The 24,387-nt window shown below is 30.8% G+C and overlaps 2 protein-coding genes across 2 annotated transcripts in view; one reads left to right on the forward strand and one right to left on the reverse strand.

Moving 5' to 3' along the window:
- Nucleotides 1-339: 339 nt before the first annotated feature.
- LOC143072962 (LRP2-binding protein-like) lies at nucleotides 340-18,228 on the reverse strand. The gene is made up of 8 exons (XM_076248143.1): nucleotides 18,127-18,228; nucleotides 12,856-13,071; nucleotides 11,332-11,445; nucleotides 6,224-6,369; nucleotides 5,242-5,399; nucleotides 4,417-4,588; nucleotides 3,752-3,917; nucleotides 340-3,167 (listed from the first exon to the last, which is right to left on the reverse strand). The coding sequence occupies exons 2-8, from the start codon at nucleotides 13,069-13,071 to the stop codon at nucleotides 3,102-3,104; spliced, it is 1,038 nt and encodes a 345-aa protein (XP_076104258.1). The 5' UTR covers nucleotides 18,127-18,228; the 3' UTR covers nucleotides 340-3,101.
- A 166-nt stretch (nucleotides 18,229-18,394) lies between these two features.
- The window catches only part of LOC143072963 (armadillo-like helical domain-containing protein 3), a 42,469-nt gene continuing 36,476 nt past the window's right edge, over nucleotides 18,395-24,387 (forward strand). The window contains exons 1-3 of the mRNA XM_076248145.1: nucleotides 18,395-18,489; nucleotides 22,270-22,381; nucleotides 23,179-23,235. Of these exons, the coding sequence (XP_076104260.1) occupies nucleotides 22,274-22,381; nucleotides 23,179-23,235 (165 nt within the window). The 5' untranslated portion in view covers nucleotides 18,395-18,489; nucleotides 22,270-22,273. The remainder of the gene's footprint in view (nucleotides 18,490-22,269; nucleotides 22,382-23,178; nucleotides 23,236-24,387) is intronic.

A 24,387-nucleotide genomic window follows, 5' to 3' on the forward strand; every position in this document is an offset into this window, starting at 1 on the left:
CAAATTTTGTGTGTTAATTGTCTCTCCTTTTTTCTGACCTTTTCTATCTCTTTCATAAGAAGAGTCACTTTTCTATTGTTCTAGTGTCACTGGAAATCCCACTGTGAGGCCATTTAATATCTGTAAAACAGCCATTTTAATTAAATATGTCAATTACAACATTTTTTTTTTTCAGTTTCAAGTGCTATATAATGGCTCTCCTATAATGGTTTACTTTTTTAAATTGTTATTTGGATGGAGAGTTGTCACATTTGCACTCACACCACATCTTCCTATATCTATCTTATCGTATCTTCTCGGTTTCAATAGGATAGAAATAAGGTTAATAATTTGAAATGATTGAGTTTGTATATATTTAATAAATAAAACAAATATCACAGTCAATATCACATTGTTTATACAATTATAAAATGCTGATTTTCATTAAACTACAGTGAAATATGATAATATTTACAATACCATTTTCAAGAAATATGCTGTAAAAAGAATAAGTTTTGCACTGGAAGTAATTCTAATTTTTTTTTTAGTTAATCGTATACAAATGCCTATGTATTTTCAATATTTGAATCTAGTTTTTAGAGATTATATAGAAAGGGAAACTAAATTAAATTACATCTGAATGCATTCAGACTTTTTTAATTCTGTTTATGACCATGTTGACTTAGTCACAATTATTTCTACAAAGTCTGTTCAAACTCCATTTTTTTATTTTCAAAAAAAAAAAATAGTAAAAGAGAGTCACATCATTCAGTAAGATAGACATTGTTTGACACAAACATATATGGAGGCCACTATTCTGGATATCTTTCTCAACCATGCTATTCTTCCCAAATAGTCAAATAAATTGAAAATTGATAACATGTCTTATCTTTCTCAAATATCAAAATTTGTTCTTAAAAAGATATAAAATTAATTTTGTATTAAAGTTTCCTTCAAACATCATAGTAAAATGCTTTCTCATAAATCCAAAAATAATGATTTTGTAAGGGGTGTGTGTTTACATTAGGGGAGATAATTCAGCTTGATTTGTTTGTAAACTAAACACTAATTTGTTGAAACAACAAGAAAGCAACAATAGTCATTGCTACTATTCTGCCTATTTCTACAAGAAGTGTTCTAAAAATAACCTTCAGTTGTTATGGGTAATTTTTTGCTTCATTTTCCAACCCCTGGTAGTTTACATAAAATTATTTTTGTTCCAAAATGAAGCCATACAATTTATTTTAATATTTCTAGTGATATGGTACATATAAAGATATATGAAATTCAGTTTTTTTTTAAATGAAAACAAAATCCAGTCTATACCAGTTTAAAGAGCCTAAACACAGAATTTTAAGTTGAAATTACAAGTAAATCTTTTTCAGGAAACATTTCTTTTCAAAAAAAAACCCAACAACATTTCATTCCAATAAAATACAAACTTTTTACAACATGTTAAAGTACTAGAATGCATACTGACCTATATACTATAGCAACCAATCAATACAGATAATTGAAAAATGTAAAATCTATACAAAATAACTTATTAACTCCTCACTCTGAAAGTTTCAAAAATCATATTGAGACAAGTAGACACTTATATTAACATGTAACCAGGAATAATATCAGTAATGCTAATATTTGAGCCAAAAATGACTTCTCACATATTTATTTTAATAAAACAAACACAAATAAATCAGCTTAACATTAGCCTAAACTTTCAGCCTTCTTGTAAATATCAAAATCTATACAAATAAATTGCACATACGATAATTAGTTTCTCAGCAGTTTATTATTGGACACAGAATTTATTTTAAATCTCATAGACCAGTTTGGCATAATCATATCATAAAAATATAATGTTAAATCACAACAGAATCTGAAGTCAAAATCACAGCAATATTTGGCGAACTTAGTTATTCAAAGACAACAATCACCATGAAGGGGTAAATGAAAAAAAATATACTTTACATAGTAATTCATATATATTTCTCTTTATAATACAATATTTATTGAACAAGATTATATCCAAATATCCCCCAAAAATGTATATGTCATACAAAAACATGGAAATGAATTAAAATCTGCAAAATAAAGTGCCACTTAAGTTGCCTTTTAAGTACAACAGCCATTTTTATATAATCAATGAATGTTTAATGCAGATATGAATAAGTATGTTGTCAACTGAATTGATGAATTATTTGAAGATGAACTGCATAATCAAAAAGATGACAGAATTGTTTATTATTAAGCAAAAAAAACCAGTAATAATACAGATTTAAATAATCATGTTACCTTGGCAAATTTAGCTGAAAATTTAATTTCTAGTGATCAAAATCTGTTTTTGAAATATACACAGCTAATTACAAAATCATGGTTAAAAATATCATACATATATATCTGCTTAGAATTATTTTGGAAAATAAACCACTTAACCAAGAAAAAAGAAGAAATGAAAAATGAAACTCAAATACAATAACTATAAATACAAATTAAAGCTGAAGATTGAAAACCATCTATCTTTGAAGTGTTAGATGAAACTTGTTCCATTGTGCAATACTTTGGGGAGACAAAAAAAATCTCAATGAGAAATTCTAGCTATAATGATGCTCTTGGGCATATCAAAAACTTAACAATATCACAGCAATAAATCAAATAACAATAATAAAAGTAATAACATAAAAGCTAATATGCATTGGTAAACATTGGTAATGTTTCGATCATGTAAACCATGCATGCTTACTTTTTTTCTCTTAGGCAAATGATATATCATCTTTTAAAGTATGTTCAGCAAAACAATTCACATTGATAACTCAATGCTTTGAAATTATAAGTTTCAATAATTTTTACTGTTTCAGAAATTTTGACTTAAAACTCATAAAAACTCAAATCTGAAAACAGCCACATCAATATCTAATGAGGAAAAATTATGCAGTTTTATATGTTTAAATCAGACATGCACATTTAACAAAGAAATCATCTTATGCTGCCATCCATCTAATAACCTGAGTTCTCATCACAAATCATTCATACATGAAGGAAAGGCAGTGAAACTATTTGTAATTTCCTCATTTATCTTGAGTGGTGCAGGAATAGTATACTTGTTTCTACTGTTAATTGTTCTATATAACCCCATGTTGAGTAATGTTTTGTAGTCTTGCACAAACATCTGGGTCATATTGATAAGACTGAAAATATACGAAAATATGTTAAAAATTTCAAACATTTGAAAATTCTTAATTCTCTAATTATGTGTGCATTTAACTTCAAGTCTCAGTTGTGTCTGTTTTACTATAAAACATGTGTACATGCATGAACTTTCTTTTCAAATGGAATCCTTTTCTCTCTTACCATTTTTTTTTTAGAAATGTGCAACTAAAAAATTATTGTCTTTTGGTACTCTAATAACTGATAACTTTTTGTATGCAGTGACCTTGACCAGAAGACCAACTTAAAAAACTTCTTCCACCAAACAGTACAAATGTGAGGTGACAATCATGATTGAAAAAAGGTATACAAAAGTGCACTTGAGGGTCAATATTTTTTATATTGATTCTGAAAGAACAATGTTATAAAAGAATCATGTAACAACTGTAATGACAATGTTAATAAAGAAATAGAAACACATGGCAAATTCTAAAAAAAAATACAAACATTGTATGTCTATGATCTTAAATTTTGTTCACATGCACCATGGTTATCAAGGTCACATCCATTAAAGTTGAGCAATAAAAAATATAGCAAAATACAAATTCATTTGAACAATACCTACTTTTGAGTAATACTTTTGGGCATCAGCAGGTTCTTTCTTGACTCCATGTCCTTCATGTAAACACCGAGCATAATAAAAACATCCCAAAGCAATGCCCTTAGAAATGTAACCAGGTAGACAGCCAGTTTCATTGGAAAGTAATGGAACATCATGGAACTGAGCAACTCTGTAAAAATAGGTCAGGCAAAATTAAAATCAATTAATAAACATATAGATATATCATACTAAAATATTTGGGAATAATTGTGCCTTGCTCTAACCAAAATATTTAATGATTTCTATATTTGATTGTAAAATTTAATAGAGGTTTATTGAAGTTGAAGTTTGGGAAATCTGAAGGTTTTTTTTAATAAGTGATTAAGTAAACATATCTAAATGTCAAACAAAATTCCAAACGTAACCTTTTATTCCAAAATGATAGTGAATAATATCTGGACCTTTATGCATACTGCGGATTTATTATAATTTGTATGATACAAATTTTCACAGGTTTTGTGGGTACAAGTGAACCACAAATCTAAATGCTCAACAAATTTACAACTTTTCTATTGGCTTGTACACAGACATTGGCAAAACCATTAAATCAAATATCCATGAAAATGCAAGTTTTCTTCAATCCATGAAAATTGGCACTCACAAACATAAATAAATTCACAGTAACTAACCTTGAAGCTAAATCAGCAGCTTTGGTATAGAGTTTTCTCCTGTAATAATGACCGACTAGATTTCCCATGGCGTACACATTTCCACGATCGGAAGCTTCCTTCAAACAAACATATGCTGAATCCATATCTTGTTTTACACCGATTCCGAATTCATACATTATCCCTAAACAACCTGGAATAGAAAAATAATGTGTTTAGAAAATCTGCAATAACCATTAACCAAATTAAGCAAAACCTCAGATTCAAATTTAATTATTCTTTTAATTTTTATTTCATTATTAATATATTCAAGGAGAACACATATTAAGTAGGTTGATGTCAAGTGACATCCAATTCTCACTCATTTAAAAAACACATAATTCATAAAGTATGCTCTATTAGCTATTAATTGGAGAAGTGATATAACTTATACATAAATTATAAGTAACAGAAGTAAGAGCAGTATAAGGAGTTTGTTTTTGGTAATGTAACATAGTTCAATTTGGGTTATCTCCCATATATCCCCAAAAATTCAACTAAAACTAAAATTAAAATGTTATGCATGTTCCATTACTCATTATAATTGCATAATATGTTTGTCTTGATGGCTTATTCCTGAAGCAATGATAACTTTTTACTTGTCATTGTTGTCAAGACCCCCTTTTTTGACTTTTCAGGCAGCAACACATGTATAAGTGGACTATTTTTTATTTGTAAGGTTCTTCTGGGGTTAATGTGATTCAAAATGTGTTCTCTGTTTCTTCTTTTAAGATTATACTTTTGCTTGTAAATGTTCCACTATCTGAGAATTTTTGTCTTAAAACGTGTCAATATGTAAAAACTTGCCCTGAGACTCAATACTTCCATTTCCACAAGCCTCTGAATGCCAGAAGAAAGCTTTCTTAAGATCCTGAGTATCAGCACGTGAGTAATACATCCCTAATATGGTCTGAGCAAGTATACTGGCTTTTGGATTTCCATCATCAGCTGCCATTAACCAGTACCTAAAATACATTTTGTTAAAAGATAGTAGTATGTACTTTTGACAAATTAAATACAAATATAAAAATAAGGAGATATATCATATGGTATGTTTATTAAAGACACAACTTTCCGCTAGGGACCAAATAAAGCAGAAGAATGTGCATTGTACATTAGATTGCAGCTCTGTTATGAAAGGGTAGCAATCTTGCATTTTTTAGGTTAAATAAGGGAAATTTGTATGCACCGGTGTTCTTGTTTTCCCTACTCTTAGGATTTTCTAAAAGAGAATTTATATGAAAATAAGGAAATTATATGTATGTGAAATGATTCCAGCTTAGAAAAAAAACCAACCAAAGACCAGAGGACAAGGATTTTAAAACAACTGGTATTGCTTGTTTTTGCACTACAGTTCAGAAAAAGCTTAGATACTATTGAAGTATTTGGCTTGTCAAGCTTTTCTACTTGAAAGCAAGCACAAATATATATTTTATATCTAAAAACAATGTATTTATATATGTTCTTTTTATCCTTTAATAACATACTGAATTTCAAAGTTCAGATTTTAAAAGCCAGTCATTTAAGAAATTAACATTGCATAGACCCAGTCTGTGGTATGAACAGGAATGTAACTGTTCAATTGCAACTAGAGTGGAGAATATATATATGTTTTCATTCATGAATGTATTTGTAAAGTAAAATGGTTTGTAAAAGGATAATATGGAATTTTTAAAGCCAGTGTTTAAACAAATTGCTCTTGCTATAATTGATATTGAAGGTTACCATAAAATTTATAAAATCTGATACATTGATATAATCAGAAAATGTTTATCTCCCAAGGGTTTACCTTTCTGCCTCTTCATCAGACTGTCTACCAACTCCATATCCTTCAAAGAAAGCTCTCCCTACATTAAACTGTGCTGCTCTTTTAATATGTTGAGTTTGTCTGGAATCTGAATGGGCAATCTTCTTTAAATATTCTATTGCACATTTCTGTAATTTATGAGAAAGCTATCAGTTTTATGAAGACACACAATGTTTGACATAAATGTGATTTACAAAAATAGCTAATTCAGGGTAATTGAGACATTAATAGAGCTTAGTTTAACATAAATAAACAATGTAGTATAATCCAAAATTAAAGAATGGCACAATTTGAAACATTTAATCTATTTTTTTTATCATTCATATGTTTTTCTCATATTAAAGGTTTAAAAGTTTAACATCCCTAAGATGAGATTTGTACTCACAGCAGTCAAAATAGAATATCAAAAGTAGATATCCATCTCAGAAAAATGTGGCCATTTATCCAATTTATTTTCAATTACAAGGAAAACTTAAAATGACTGAAATTATGTCATTTCTTTTTAAACAATTGAACAATTTAGATATTTTTTTCTTTGAGGTGGTTGTATAATTTGAGTGTAAGGATTTAAAACTTTTTCAAAATCAATATTTTTTAAAGGTAAGCTAGTAATCTGAAGAGATTCGTTCCTCAAATTGGTAAGTATATTTGGAAATTGATTTCTTGAATATACCTTGCTGCAAGTGTATATATATGGTCAGCAGATTGTTCAAATATCTCAAGGACGATGAAAGCTATGATTTAGCAGCTAAAATATACCTTCATAATTGGTATATATTTTGACACCTAATTCTGGTAAAATCTGAAGTTTGTAACTTGCAGTAAAAAGAGTATTAGTTCATGAAGGTTATTAAGAAGAATCGCTAGGGAGGGTTTTTTTAGATAAGCAAACCTAATTGCTCATAACTACTTAATTTTGTTTGGAATTGATCTTAACAAACAATGAATATAGTATTAGATAACTGTTAATAAATACAAGTTAACCTAAATTTAGGTGAAAAAAATCAAACTATGTGAATATACTACGTTTGCAAAACCTATCATAAATTTGTGATTCTATGGTAAGCTAGATTTAGTTCTCAAAGTTCAAAATTTATTTAAATCTAACCATTTCTGAAAAGATGTCCTGTTAGCCATTATAATTAGTTTGCTATTAAAATATCTCAGATATTTCAAAACTTGAAAAATGAACCATGAAAATTAGGTTAAGGTCAAATGAACCCTGCAGTACATATGAAATGGATATGCGATAGCTATATTCAACTAGAGGCTCTCAAGAGCCTGTATCGCTCACCTGATTCTACTTGGGTTTTTGAAATCATATGAAAAAATATAAAATTTGGCTAAAAGTGACAACACAACCTCATTGATAAGGAAAGGAACATGTTTAATTTCATTCAAAAGTCCCCCACTGGCGGCCATCTTGGATGGCGGTTCGGCTACAAAGTAACAACACTTGGTCAGCACCTCATAAGGAACATTCATGCAATGTTTAGTTTTATTCCATTCAGTGGTTCTCTAAAAGAAGTCATTTGTATGCATTTCCCATAGGGTCCTATGTTAAACTAAGTCCCCTGCTGGCGGCCATCTTGGATGATGGATCTGCTACAAAGTAACAACACTTGGTCAGCACCTCATAAGGAACATTCATGCAATGTTTAGTTTTATTCCATTCAGTGGTTCTCTAAAAGAAGTCATTTGTATGCATTTCCAATAGGGTCCTATGTTAAACTAAGTCCCTGCTGGCGGCCATCTTGGATAATGGATCGGCTACAAAGTAACAACACTTGGTCAGCACCACATTAGGAACATTCATGCCATGTTTGATTTCATTCCATTCAGTGGTTCTCTAAAAGAAGTCATTTGTATGCATTTCCCAAAGGGTCCTATGTTAAACGAAGTCCCATGCTGGCGGCCATCTTGGATGATGGATGGGCTACAAAGAAACAAAACATGGTCAGCACGGCATAAGGAACATTCATGCAATGTTTGGTTTCATTCCATTCAGTTGTTCTCTAAAAGAAGTCATTTGTATGCATTTCCCATAGGGTCCTATGTTAAACTAAGTCCCCCCCTGGCGGCCATTTTGGATAATGGATCGGCTACAAAGTAACAACACTTGGTCAGCACCACATTAGGAACATTCATGCCATGTTTGATTTCATTCCATTCAGTGGTTCTCTAAAAGAAGTCATTTGTATGCATTTCCCATAGGGTCCTATGTTAAACTAAGTCCCCCGCTGGCGGCCATCTTGGATGATGGATTGGCTACAAAGTAACAACACTTGGTCAGCACTCCATAAGGAACATTCATGCTATGTTTGGTTTCATTCCATTTAGTGGTTCTCTAGAAGAAGTCATTTGTATGCATTTCCCATAGGGTCCTATGTTAAACTAAGTCCCCCGCTGGCGGCCATCTTGGATGATGGATCGGCTACAAAGTAACAACACTTGGTCAGCACTCCATAAGGAATATTCATGCTATGTTTGGTTTCATTCCATTTAGTGGTTCTCTAGAAGAAGTCATTTGTATGCATTTCCCTTAGGGTCCTATGTTAAACTAAGTCCCCCGCTGGCGGCCATCTTGGATGATGGATCGGCTACAAAGTAACAACACTTGGTCAGCACCCCATAAGGAACATTCATGCTATGTTTGGTTTTATTCCATTCAGTGGTTCTCTAAAAGAAGTCTTTTGTATGCATTTCCCATAGGGTCCTATGTTAAACTAAGTTCCCGGCTGGCGGCCATCTTGGATGATGGATCGGCAACAAAGTAACAACACTTGGTCAGTACCTCATAAGGAACATTCATGCCATGTTTGGTTTCATTCCATTCAGTGGTTCTCTAGAGGAAGTCATTTGTATGCATTTCCCATAGGGTCCTATGTTAAACTAAGCCCCCGCTGGCGGCCATCTTGGATGATGGATCTGCAACAAAGTAACAAGACTTGGTCAGCACCTCATAAGGAACATTCATGCCATGTTTGGTTTCATTCAATTCAGTGGTTCTCTAAAAGAAGTCATTTGTATGCATTTCCCATAGGGTCCTATGTTAAACTAAGTCCCCTGCTGGCGGCCATCTTGGATGATGGATCGGCTACAAAGTAACAACACTTGGTCAGCACCCCATAAGGAACATTCATGCTATGTTTGGTTTTATTCCATTTAGTGGTTCTCTAAAAGAAGTCATTTGTATGCATTTCCCATAGGGTCCTATGTTAAACTAAGTCCCCGGCTAGCAGCCATCTTGGATGATGGATCGGCAACAAAGTAACAACACTTGGTCAGTACCTCATAAGGAACATTCATGCCATGTTTGGTTTCATTCCATTCAGTGGTTCTCTAAAAGAAGTCATTTGTATGCATTTCCCATAGGGTCCTATGTTAAACTAAGTCCCCCGCTGGCGGCCATCTTGGATGATGGATCGGCTACAAAGTAACAACACTTGGTCAGCACCTCATAAGGAACATTCATGCCATGTTTGGTTCCATTCCATTCAGTGGTTCTCTAGAAGAAGTTCAAAATGTAAATTGTTAACGACGACGACGACGGACGACGACGACGGACGACGGACGCCAAGTGGTGAGAAAAGCTCACTTGGCCCTTCGGGCCAGGTGAGCTAATAATAAACTTAAACATATGTGGAGGGGATAAGTAAAGCTACATGGTTGATTTAGTAACTACTGTGGATTCATTTATTTTCGTGGGTATCAATTTTCGTGGATAGAGAAAAAAAGACGTTTCGTGGTATACGTAAATTCGTGGATCGCTGATTACGAAAAAAATAAAATAAAATACGTAATTCGTGAATTCTTTTTGATTTAAGAGATCATATAACCTCATTGGTTTGATCAATAATAAAACAAACAAAAAAGAAGAAATTCATTGAAAAAGTTTTGAACTGTCAAAATCCTCGCTTGGTCATTTTAGGTTAAAGTGTTCATTGAAAACTTCTATTACAATAATGGACAAAGACAACTAATTATTTGTTTGTTTTACAATTTATAAATGCTTGTCGGAATTATATAGGACAATCAAAACTTTATAATTGAAAGCTCATTTCCCTAATCACGATATAATAAACAGTCATATAAGTAAAAGGTGTGAAAATAAATGTTCCTGTCATAAACAATATTACCTAGGGGCAATATCCCCGTATTTAATCCTATTGATTTTCAAACACTAGTAAACTTAACTATGACACAGTAATTAACAACTTGCAGTTATTTTCCATGAACAGTTTTAATCAATTTTAAAAGTAAATTATTACTGATATTCGATATATTTATTATTGATTTGATTATTCTTCGTTGAATTCTTAAATTCGTGGTTCGCTGTGACCCACGAAACCCACGAAAATTGGTATACCACGAATAAAAATGAATCCACAGTATTATTTAAGTCAAATATAATGCAAAAACAGTGATAACTCTACATAAGAGATAGTTGGTCTCTGAAATAACAGCAGGTCTTTAGTGTTATTTATAGTACATAAAAAAAAAACTGTTATCATAACTAACCTTACAGTAGTCCTGAAATATTGTAAAAGTTAAGTGCAAAAATAAACCTATAGAACACTTTTTTATATATATTTACTGATTTTGCAAGTGTTTCTTCATCAAATTGTAAGCATACTTATGAGTTATCTATGTAACATACTAGATGAAAGAAATAGATTTGTATGCATAAGATAGTGATATCTTAGTTTTGACACTTTATATGGGAATGATTGATTCCTTTAAAACAGAATCTCTAGTATATAATCACTATATGTACTTTAGTTCCAAATAGACATCCGCATCATTTTCACCTGCAGCATTGCACAACTCTTTTTTTTTTTTTTTTAGCAATAATGCTAAATCTACTCTGTGTATCATTTTTGCACTAATGCAAGTTTTAGTAATCATCAATCAAATGTATAAAAATTTATCTTAATAAGATAGCAGTAAATCAGGTAAATACTTTATTTCCTTTTAAGAACCTATACATATATATCTGTATATATAATTCCATAAGAGTAATTAACAAAAATGCAACACTGCATGCTCTCAGATTTTGTTTCTCTAGTTCTTTTAACTGTATATCTTACTTCATCAGCCTCTCCACCAATTCCATCATACAACATACATGACAGCATGTACAGGGACTGGTAATCAAAATCTTTAGATCTCTCAAAATACGTCCTCGCCTTCTCAAACATATCCTATATATAAAAAAAACCCAGAATTATTAATAAATAAACCTAGGAAATCATATGCATTCTGTTCTTAATCAAAGCCTATTCCATTTGCAGTCTTAACAGTTTCAGTGGATAATACATGTATCTTCTTCAAAAAGGGAACCCAATGTTACTTTCTTTGATGATCATTGTATGCTCTTTATACAAATTGTTGCAAAAAATAATGATATTCCAATCAATGTTTCTTAGATTGTTTTAAAAGTTCTTATACCATAAATTAATTGTTAAGTGCCTAGACTAAAAAACTTAAACCTGATACAGGGTGGAAGGACTATCAAACAGACAAAAGACCAGAAAACCTAAAGCCTTGCAACATTAATAGGTACGACATAATAAATTGAGAATATATACTCAGTAAGGTCTTTAAGGGGGCTCGCTGGTGTAAATAATATTTTTTTTTAAATACAGGATTTTGCTATATATTCTTATGTAAATGAACTTTATCATATACATTGTACTAAAAAAAAATGTGGTCACTTTTCATTTAAGCTCACAATCTGACTTCGAAAGAAGCATGCATTTTTGTTAAGGTACTCTTTTCTGTTGAACTAATGGGAGAAATAGAGGTAAAATTGAAATAAAAACAGAACTAAATTACAGAAATGGCTTAAATATTTCAAGTGTTTAGAGTAAGAACAGCTTATTTGAAAGTTATAATAAAAAATATAGGTCATCGATAAGTTTAAAAAGATATTTCAAAATTAATGCAAAAAAATGACATTTTTGCAACAAAGGGAGATAATTTGGAGCTTTTTCAATGGTATAAACATTTTAAAAGTCAAATGGGGCCAAATCAATTTGATTTTTTTGGTTGATGTTTGTACCATATCATAAAGTAATAACTTATAGTGTGATAAATAAAATTTGTAATGAAAAAAATATTTTAAATTTTGCTGAAATCTTATAATTTTTGTGCCCTCTGGCCTCCTTTAAATGGAAGAAATTAATGGTTTGCCTTTTAAAATGAAACCTGGTTTAATTGACATGTCTTATTACTAAAAAGTAAGAACATTTTTTCTTACAGAATTCAAATACATCAGGGACAATACATGTTTTAATATCATTTACTAGAAATCATATTGAAAATCAAACTGTACCAGTGAGTGCATTTAAAGACACTGATTCTAAAGAAACATGTATAGTTAATAATATAAACGCATCTAGAAATCATAAATCTTTATGATCGCCTTTGAATCCGAAACAACGGATAACCAAAGCTTAAATCATTATTCAAACACTCAAAATATTTCATGAAAAAAATCTCTCTTGATGGCATTTTATGAATGACATAAATTGAATATTCTTTCTATTTTTGTCATTCTGCAATTCAAAATAGATCCTGGATTTTTCAAATCATTTAAATTCATATTTTACCTGTTCATAATAAAATAATCCAAGCTGGAAATAAGCCTTTTTGTCTCCATTTTTTATTCTCTCCAACAGTATAGTTTCCACTTTCTCCATAAGTTCTTCTTCAGTAAGGTTTCCATAGCCAGGCTTGTCCTTGGTTTCCTGAGCAATGTCATTCAGGATACTCTTTTCCTTTGTAAATGGCACTTTCTCTGCTGACAAGGTTCCCTTCATATCCATCTGTAAGTAAAAACAAATGTACATGTACACGTATAATAGATGCCTGATCATAGTAAATGTGATACAAATGTCTGAATCTTTAATCATCAGCATGATCATCATTAAAAACCAAAACGGCTAGGTCATGAAATGTTAAAAGTTGATCATAGATATAGGAAGATGTGGTACGAGTACCAATGAGACAACTCTCCATCCAAATAACAATTTATAAAAGTAAACCATCATAGGTTAAGGTACCGCCTTCAACACCGAGCCTTGGCTCACACCGAACAGCAAGCTTTATAGGGCCCCAAAATAATATAATAATTTAAATAATAAATATACATGTTAGGATACCAAATATAGAAATTGGTTATATGATGTCCTTCATTCAGATGCACCAAATTATAATTTATAGAGATGCTAATCATATATGACATATCAGTAAAATGTCTGTTTTTTAATGCCAATGCCTCTCAGTATCGTTTATAAAGAGTTTCCAAATATCTTCCTTGAGGCATCCTGATTTTCTGAATGTTTTTTTCATTATGACCAGATTGAGCATGCATTTCATTCTGGTTGCCCTACAAAATTGCAACTTCTTTCCATTTGTCTATTGTTTATGACCATATCTTGACTTCTACACATATAGATGTCCTGTACATTTTCTGTCTCATTAACATTTAAATACACTAAACACACCACTTTCATTCACACACTTGTAAACATGCACAAGCTCTATCTTCGAAAGAACTTTTGAATAAAAAAAAACTTTTATTTTAAGACTGAGTTCAAAAAACTATCCCTTGACGAAATTTGATGTAAAGGACATAGATGATGAACAATTATAAAATGGTCATTTCACTATTATATAATTTAAAGCTAATTCTCTACTTTTAATAGCATGACTGGAGAAATGTTGTCCAATCAATAAAACCTTTTACTCATTCCTGTTCAAATATATATATATATGCAAAAATTGTTTTACATGAAAATAATACAACTGTGTTAAACGGATTAAACTATACACATGATATATAATAGAACAAATAAATTTTCAAAAAGTAAAAACTTGAACAAAACAACAAAATAAAACATTAAATATACAAGTTACCTGTTAACAGTACAATTTAATATTATATCCAGGCAGAGTAAAATAATCTCTTTTAAAACTTTATAGTTACAGAAGTTCCTTTTAAATATTTAATATGGTTACAAACATATATAAATTACATTAGATGTCATTTTAGTCAGGATTTAAGTCAATAAAGCACATCGATTTTAATGCATAAATTTTCTTTTCGAAGTATTTATGTCAAGTGTAGCAACATTGCCATTTAAATCTAATTTTATGATTTTGAGTTATACAATGTAATGAAATTTTAAAGTTAAAGTTACTTTATTGGAATTTAAACTATATCTTTTGAATTAAAAAAAATCAAATATTTACACGAAGTAATCAACTTTAGTGAGTTAGAAAGGGGTAATTTAATTTTAAAATGGGTTGTTAATACCTTAAAATAAAATCCTTTACTAAAATAATCAATTAGAAAGTTCTTATTAAAAAAAATATTGAACAACGGTTGTTTGTTTAAGATTTTTCCATGCAAAGTTTGATGACTGTTGACATACTAAAAAACTGATTAAATAAACCTGATAGTTATTATCTTCCTAATGCAGGAGTTAAGACAAAATACTATAAAACCGAATAAGTTAAAGATTTCTCTTTGCAATGTGACTTCTCTGTTTAATAGTCAGTAAAAATACATGACTGTCCTCTTGCCTTTCTATGGCCAAATTTTCTGTAATAGGCAAAAACAGATCTAGATAATTCATTCATTTGCCTGTACCAATTCAGGAATATGCCAGTTGTTATTGTTCGTTTGACGTGTTTGAGCTTTTGATTTTGCCATTTGATAAAGGACTTTCCGTTTTGAATTTTCCTCAGAGTTCAGTATTTTTGTGATTTTACTTTTTATTATGAACAAAATTATTTTTAAAGTTCATTTCAGCTTTTTATTCCTTTTTTTAATAAAATACACCAGTTCTTCTTAACACCCTCATAAATTTAGACATGCTGGATAATTGCATGCAAGCGCTGAACAAAACCTAGAGTTTTGAATACAATTTATACATGCATATGTACATGTACATTGTATATAAATGGTGATGACCTATTATATAATGTTTCCCAAATATCTATGTATTCTCTTATCTCCAGGTACATGTATTAAAAGATTATAAACTCATATACATGTAACAATTTAAAAACACATAAAATGTATGATAATAAGCAAAATCCTTTGAAATCATCATCAGAAACAAATGTTCAATTTAATTGATCAATGTCTTGAGGATATATAGCATAGAGATTTTAACTTGAGTTCCATTCATTTAAAAAAAAAAGACAAAAAAAGTCTCCCATTATCCTCCTCAATCATGATTGGGAATCTTACAATATATGGCAGTGAGTTGTTTGATAGTTTATTGTGTAGAGCCTGCTGAAATCCGCCTAAGGATGCAGGGTTTTCTCGCTGTGTTGAATACCCTTTGGTGGCTTCAGACTGTTTTCTGCTCTTTGTCAGATCGGGTTGTTGTCTCTTTGACATATTCCCTATTTCCATACTCTATTTTATTATTTAAGATGTAATCTACAGAGAAAACATGATTTTGGATCCCACTTATAGTTTGGCAGAATCCTGTATCCCACTTATCACTGTAATAATATTGCTTGTAATTTCAAGTGTCCCAGCAGACTTCATCTCCTATTTTCACACAAAATAATTTGACCTATGAATTCACATCTCACACTTACAAAAAAAATATGAATCCTGCATTACTCTTAAACCCCAATGAGACCCATTTCTTGGCGCTTCTTGACCATGTTGACATTAAAAGGTAACTTGTCACTAAAAGATGTAATTAATGCAACTTTTTGGTATCTGTATTAGCTGAATTTGGGATTCTGACATCAAGTAATACCCGCTAACAATTATGATGTCAAATGCTATAATTGTGACTAAATATTTTAAAGGAAAAATGGGGCTAAAGATACCAGAGGTCAGTCAAACTTATAGATCATAAATGAACTGACAATGCCATGGCTAAAAATGAAAAAAGACAAACAGACAAATAACAGTACACAAGACACAACATAGAAAACTAAAGATTAAGCATCTGTTGGACATTTTTTGTCAAAATTATACCAGAAAGAGGTATTGATCTTTGGGAAAAGTTTCTTCAAATAATGTAAATATCTGCAAATTTGTACCATAGATTAAAAACTTAACGCTTTTTGTTTTGGAAAACAAAATGTTTCTTATTTGAAATTTACCCCTCATAATAGGGATTGTCATTACTTCAAGGGGTTTATCCCTCGTTTGAAGGATTTTTCTCAACCTCAAACTCAAAGGCATACAAAAATTACAGGAAAGTGCACAATTGGAAGCTCATGTTAGACCAAGTTTGTCATTTTTTCCATGTAAGTTAGAATGTTTTTAAAATAAGTTATATATAGCGTCACGGTAACCAAATTGCTCTAAGTACCCAAATTGCATCCATTTATCAAAAACAGCAGTGGAAATCTAACATGTTTTCCTAGAGACTAAACAATTTGTTTTATTATAATTTGATACTATGCACGTCTTTCAACATAGGTAAATATATTTAGATACAATGTATACACAAAATGTTCATAGTACTTATCTACAGATGAAGTGTACATGTACGTTACCGAAAAAATAAAATGTACGGAAACGTCGCCATGCGACGTCATCGAAAGGTCATCTTTTTAAAATTAGCAAATACAATATGTTACAAGCATCCATTTCTTAAAAAATGAAGAGTAATCATGAACTAATATCTAATTGTTCAAAATATTTGAAAAGAACTGTTATTACGACTTTAGACAATGCAAATTTTAGCATGGATGTAATTTGGGTACTCCTCATTACAGAATCATGGACCATTTAGAGGTCAGTTTAGGCCAGTTTTTCTTTGATTTAATAAGGATTCAAAATTAAATTGGTGTCACTGTGAAACCATATAGTTAATAATTATACATCTCCAAAATAAAATCATAATGGAAATTTTTGTCTGGAGCATAAATAAATGTACGGTGCAGTCCGGTGTATCCCTGCACCTAAGACTTATGTGAACACATTCATAACATACTTTTATTTTATAAAATATTCTGTTTGTATGGTTTCATCCTCTAAATTTTGTGCAATGCGTGTTCAAAATGAGGGAAACCCCTGTTCTGGGAGTTCCTCCAATGTCCGGTGATTTCGCGCATGTCTTCCAAAAATAGCTAATTTTTAATAAAGGAAAGATTTTGTACTACGAAATATAGCCAAGTTTGAACCAAGCGCACTGCCAAGGACGCAGAGCAAAAAAATATTTCAATCTGATATAAATTTGACTTAAATAAAACAAATTTTATCTGATTTTTTTAATGGAAATTAGCCAAAATTATATGGTAAATCACTGGATTGCAGTTATTAACTCTCGAACTTAACAATTTTATTCTTTTTCATCCCTTCGGAAGGCTAAAACAATAATAAGATCGATTCTATTTGTGTTACTGTGTTGATATGATGAAATTAGCTTATGCACGATATCACGACCCGCACAAACCATGGGGACTCCACTGTAGGTTAAAAAACTGTCAAAATAGGTGCAATTTGTGTACCCTCACATTATATATATATATAAGTTAGTGGTGGTATAGAAGTAAACAGCCCAGGTAAACCTCATAAGCACAAATATTTTGTCATTTTGTCACAGTCTTCACGACGAACTTTTAAATCTACAGGCCCACAATTTTTGAAATTTTTTAGTTAGTTTCTGTTGGCCTGTAGATATGATTTTTACAGGCCCGAGAGCAATTTTACTAGCCTGGGCTACCTGGGCTGCCACTCAGCGTGAATTTGATGCATTCCATCCTTCTTCTTATAAGTAAAGTATCCAAGAACTCTATTTTATCAGTTTTTGTTTGGGATTAAAATAAATAATCTAAATTAGAATATTACAGACAGTTCTCAAATTGGCAGAAAAGACATGACTGATCTTATGTACCTCTGAATCTATTATTTATCTGGTCAATTTCATAGTTTATCACACCAAAACAATAGCACTGTGACTGTCAAAGCGTGCCTGGCGACAAAGTTCACGACCCCGTTCGTAGGACAGCAGTGAATTAAAATAAAATCATAAGAAATAAAAACAGAGCTTATCTTATGAGGGGAAAAAGTACAGACAGAGCATATGATTATCAAACAATTAAAAACTAAATCGTATAATCAAATTTTTATAAAATATATTTTATATTTTGAAGTCCGGAGTACCCGGAAGTGTAAATTTTGCAGATGACACATGTCAACAAAATATTTCTCTAGGATTTTGTAGCTTAAATATTTATTATGGACCGTTGTTATAATGGTAAATTGATGTGTATTAACCATATGCTCGTGGTATTCACTTTTCTCATCATTCTAGCGACGCATTTCCTAAAAATAGTAGAGCTAGAGGTCAATGTTTACCTCAAACAAGTTGATACATTTATATTATTATTTTTAGATATTCAGGAAATGTTAAACTATATAACGAGATACAATGATTTGAATGAAATATCAACCATAAAAAGCAAGACCAAACAATAACAAAAAATAACTGTTGATCATGAGGAAGGTAAATGACATAAAATGTCATGTATCATGAGTATGTTCAAAACGTTATCAGGTTATTGATTATTCAAGTGGAATACCCCTGTTAATGTGATGTTTGTCTTTCTTATCATTATATTTTTGACAATTAGATTCATTTGTACCTCATCATTGGTTATCAGGTGCAAGAAGGGTTAATTTTGACGATTTTTGTCCCATTTCCATGTCCTGGAAGACCAGCTAGGCCTAGGGTCTAGGGATGCTAATACAGTCGACTCATCCGAGGTTCGACTCATCCGAGTTCGAATGTGTCGTCATAAATTTTGAATGCATGAAATACGGTATGAGATTTGTGTAAACTAGATACAATGAACAGTGTGCCTTTTTTTTCTATATGACACTTTATAATCTGATAATTGTGTATTCAATCTCCATTTTTGGTCCTTCGTAATAATTAAAAACACAAGTACAGATACAAATCATGCACACATAAAATCAATAGTCTACACAAATGTCGCTATAAATTATGAAATCACTCGCGGCACGAAACAAGTTCTTAACTGTCTCTGATGAGGTCGTCTGCTTTACATTAAATTATCATGAATTTAATATGAGGCAGGCATTACCTGTGAATGGGGACGAAGTTTGTTTAAATTATTTTTTTTGTATTTTAAATATTTGTTAAAAAAAAAGATACGGAAATACCGTCATGACCGTAACGTTTCCGATTTTGGTTCTGTTGTTAGGTTATTTAAGTTATGACGTCATGTTCAATGTAAACAAAGAAACGCAATGCATCAGGTAGGCCTAACGTTTATTCATACCAAAGACAAAGAATGATTAAAAATGAAATATTGGTATTGTGTTCCTTGAGTTCCTATATTTTACTAGACTAATCAAAGTCTCACGACAACAAGACCGGAAGAAGGAAGTAGAGTTATGTGTTCTGCGCAGATCCGGAAATTAAAAAACACAACAAAAAAAAATTGAACGATTTTGAGTTCATTAGTACAATGAAAAATTCGGGAAATTTTCCCGATTTTTTTTTTTTTTTTTTTTTTATTGAATTTTCTACTGTAATAGGGGACTTCGTCCCCATATTATAATTGTCCTAATCCTTTTATCTATAGTAATTAATGAGTTTTAAATCTTACGATTCATTTAATCTTGACTTGTGTCATTTAAATTCGTTTCGTTTTTATCTCAGGTGCAAAATGTTCAACACACTAACATTCCGCTTGAACGATCAACAAAGGTGTTAACTAGCGGTCATTAACATGTTATTTCAACTGTTTTAATGTCTTTTGAAAATGATTAGTCAACATAAGAAATACATCTGACTTAAATTTTTATCATAAGTTTGCATCTTTCGAAAATTCTTACTTTCGAAGTTCGAGACATCAGGGTCAATTTACATTAATTTTACTGCGACGGGACTATAAATTTTACTTGACTTAACCGTGTATTCAAATCAACCAAGTTCGACTCATCAGAGGTAATTAAGCATTAAACAAACAGGAATTTTACCGGGACCAAGAAGTTACTTCGACTCATCCGAGTTTTCGACACAACCGAGTTCGACACATCAAGGTTCCACTGTAGATGTAATACAGTATCCATCTGTTGTCTGCGTGTAGAGTGGACCACAGTGATAACTTCTTAGGTCAAAGGTAAACTGATCTTGGTACAGGAGTCTAAAGAAGATTTGTTATTACTAATTTTTGACCATATTTTTTTGGAAAGATTAGAACGTGTTCTAAATCTTTACTTAGGCACTGGCCTCCCTAACAACAGGACAGGTTAGCTTCTGTTACTAAATTTATTCACACTAAAATATAGTTCCCTATGGTTCTCATGTATGTGCACATAATACATATATAAACTGAAAAAAAACTGGGTATATTATTGGAGCAGTTCATTCATGTATGTAATTAAGGTGTGTTGATGTGCAGGCTTTTTAAAAAACATTTTGATTAGGTAACTGGGTATTGATTCAACTAGTATGATTGACAACTGTCATTAGCACTAAACAATCAGAGACAATGTGGACCTTTAATTACAATGCCCCACCTCCTACACTGCCAATCAAATTGACCACATTACCTATCAACCTCAGTCTTACATAATTATACAGACCACTCTATACATATAATTCTTAATACACAAGTATTTGACCTCATAATTGAATACACAAATGTGTATATTAGATGTTTGATATTTATAAGTATGATAGATTTATTTATTGACAATTACTTTTGATCTACATTACATATAGTGATTCTGTGAATTATATCTGAAAGATAAATGATTAATGGAATTAACAAGATCTAAAGAAAATGAAATATGAATATAAATATGACGTGAATAAATAAAAGGTATTCAAGTAAGGCCATTAATCATCTGTAATTAATCAACAATTAAATTAGTTCACTTTTTTTTTTTATCAGGAATTGCCTTGAAACAGTTTAAAAATTTAAAATTTTTTAATTATAACAAACCATTGTTTATTAGTTTATTTCCCATCAATCATTATGTCTATTTTAGTCATTTGAATATATATTTTTGCAATCAAGAAAGAATCTACATTTCAATAAGATAAGTTTTTTAATTGGTTTATGTTGAAAAAGTACATTTTCAATGTCCTGTGTTGAAAAATACTTTAAAAATTGATAAAAAGGCACTCTAAAACTTTTAATCTTCAATGGCATATAACCTCTGTTTCAACTTACAAAATGCCCCAAAACAACATTTTTCAATTTTTTTTGTTGACACAAGTTTTAAGCTGTTGGTCCAGATTTATGTCTTACAAGGATAGTTGGTAACATTTACTAGAAGAATTTTTGCATTTTTTTGTTTTTTGAAACATGTTCAGAACCGGCAACACATTTTCGATAAGACATAAACTGCAGTTTAATTAAAATTGTGCAATTAAGAGACCCATATTATTTAATTTGAGCTCATTTTATCCTCATACTGGAAAAGCAAGTCTCCTTCTAAAGACCTGCTGTAAATGCAATTTTCAGCAATAGTGCTTTATAAATGTTCATTTTCCCCACCATACCTTAATATGAAATAATTCAAACTACTCTTCTAATCTTTCCATGAGTGATTTCCATCACTTTGATTTTTTTTGACAATCACGACAATGGTGATTGTTTACATGGTAAAAGTCTACTTCAAGTAGCAAAGATTAACATTCAAAGTGCTGCTTTTCCTCTGAAATGCATGATCCCATGTTTTTATTATCCTCTAAAAAACATCTTATCAGTTTGTGCAAAATGTACATGTGGGTCCACCATTTCCACCAGAATCATTACTTATTCAACTTACTTATAAGTTTATTTTATCATGTTTATAATTGTATTTTCCAATCAACATTTAAATTCTTCAATTTTTTACTGGTAAGAACAGATAACTTCTATTGTCAAAAAATTTGTCATGATATTACATATGAGTATATCAACCTTTACAACACTTTTTGTCCCTTATGCACCATGGATGTAGTCTTAGTATTATTTGTACATTTTCAAAAGATTTTGAAAAATATTTCTTGAAGGATAATGGCAACTGAAGCTGCAACAGATAGTAAAAGATTATTGAGGAGATCGTCGTCCAATAAGATGGGACTGAAAGAAAAAGTTGTACAGATTTATGAAATATTCTTTCAGGTGAGAGAATTTATACCGTGTATACAGCAATTTGATAAAAATTCATAAGATGTTTTTTTGCAAAACCAAAACATATATATAAATCAGAAGATGTGGCATGATTTCCAATGAAACAGCTCTCCATCAGAAATCAAATGATATAGAATCCAGTAACTGTCAGTTCACATAAACATGATAAAGTCTTCAACAATGATCAAATCCCATACAACATACATGTAGCAAGCTATAAAAGGCCCTGAAATGACAAATTTAAATGTAAAACAATTGAAACAAGAAAACTAACAACCTGAATTATGTGCAAAACAATAAACAAAAACAAAAAATGATATACAGCAACAAAGACAATCTCTGAATTACAGGGTCCTGACTTGGGACTAGCACATATCATGCATATAGAATTTTGCAGGGTAAAGATACATGATAAGTAAACTTTGTTATTTAAAGTGAATTCAAGTTATTTCACTTTTCTTAGTATATATATTGATAAGGAAAAGTTCTAAAAACAGGTACATGTCAATCTTTGAAGGCACCATCATACATGTCATAGAAATGTATATGCTACATACATTTGTACATGTGTAGTTCTTTTTTTACTCACTTATGTTTAATAATTGTCACTTGGTTTTCTTGAAATTCTTCTCCCCTTTTTAAATCTTCTGAATTTGTGTATGGTTATAAAGAAATTAACCCAAATGTAACTTTTTAATAATTTGCTATGTTCATCCATATTATTTTTTTGCATTGAATTGAACATATTACTAACTTTTTTATCCAAAGAACATCAATATACATTTCAGGGAGATGACCCATCCTGTGATAAACCAAATTTCTGGGATGAATTTTTCCTTCTTAAAGTAAGTACTATACAAGTTTTAGCTTTCTTAAAAGCTGTGGACTGCTTCGCTATATCCTAATTTAATGTAATATATGTGCATTTGGTATTTTAGATAGTTGATTGATACAAAATGGATTTACTTTAAGAGTGAGCGTTATGAGTGTGCCTCTCTGGAGGTGTGCCTAGATAAGCAGAAGTTATAAAATACAGATAATGCTTTTTTGAAAAAGTTGTATAGGACCATTGTTTAGCAAAACAAATCGTGCATATTGCAGATTGACAAAGCAAATAAATGTGTATTGATAATTGATATTTCAATATTGAATTTCCGTGGGCAATATATATGCATAATAAAACTAACATGAATTAATGACAGTTGATCGGAACTGATATACACATAGTTAATTTTCCGGCTTTTAATGACTTATCCTGAACGAGAAAAGTCTGTATTTCTTTATCTCATTTAAACCAATGGCTGTTGCTGATTCTCAGCCGTATCATAAAGTAACCAATCAGAGATCAGTAATTATTTCAAGATGGCGTGTATGTCTACTGAAACTAATATCTTTGCACCGTGAGGTGAAGCAATCACATTAATATGCAAGTCTTTCCCTTGATTGGATGCATTCAATTTAACAAGTTCAACTTAAAAGAATTTCAGAAACAATCATCAATAACATAAGCATCATAAGGAGAGAAAAGTCCCATAAAAGATTTGGGACAAGTTGTATTTATTTTAATAATAAAAAAAGAGGGTAAACTCAAAATATTTATTCTGACTTGAGTCGACTGAACTTAACAATTGATTTAAGCAGTCAAGGAACAGGTAGAAAAAGGCTTAAATAGGTTTGGAAAAATAACAGGATAGTGCAGGAACTTCAGTCATGTCAGTAAGAAAAAAAGTATGATTTTTTTACATATTATGGTGGAACTACAATTATTCACCTCTTTCCAGCTCCTCTTAAGGGGAGATTATATGTGTAGACTTTTCATTCTAAATTTTGTATGATAATATTAAGTATTTTAATATTTAAGCATTCAAGAACACAATTTAATTATCTTTACATGGATTTAATTAGTAAAAGAAATAGGGAATACACAATATACTAAGTTACAAGGTACATGTATATTCCCCCCAAAAAAACCTGTTTGTACTTTTTTGGAAAATCTC

Source organism: Mytilus galloprovincialis, chromosome 4 (genome assembly GCF_965363235.1).
Source record: "Mytilus galloprovincialis chromosome 4, xbMytGall1.hap1.1, whole genome shotgun sequence".
Lineage (NCBI taxonomy): Eukaryota > Metazoa > Mollusca > Bivalvia > Mytilida > Mytilidae > Mytilus > Mytilus galloprovincialis.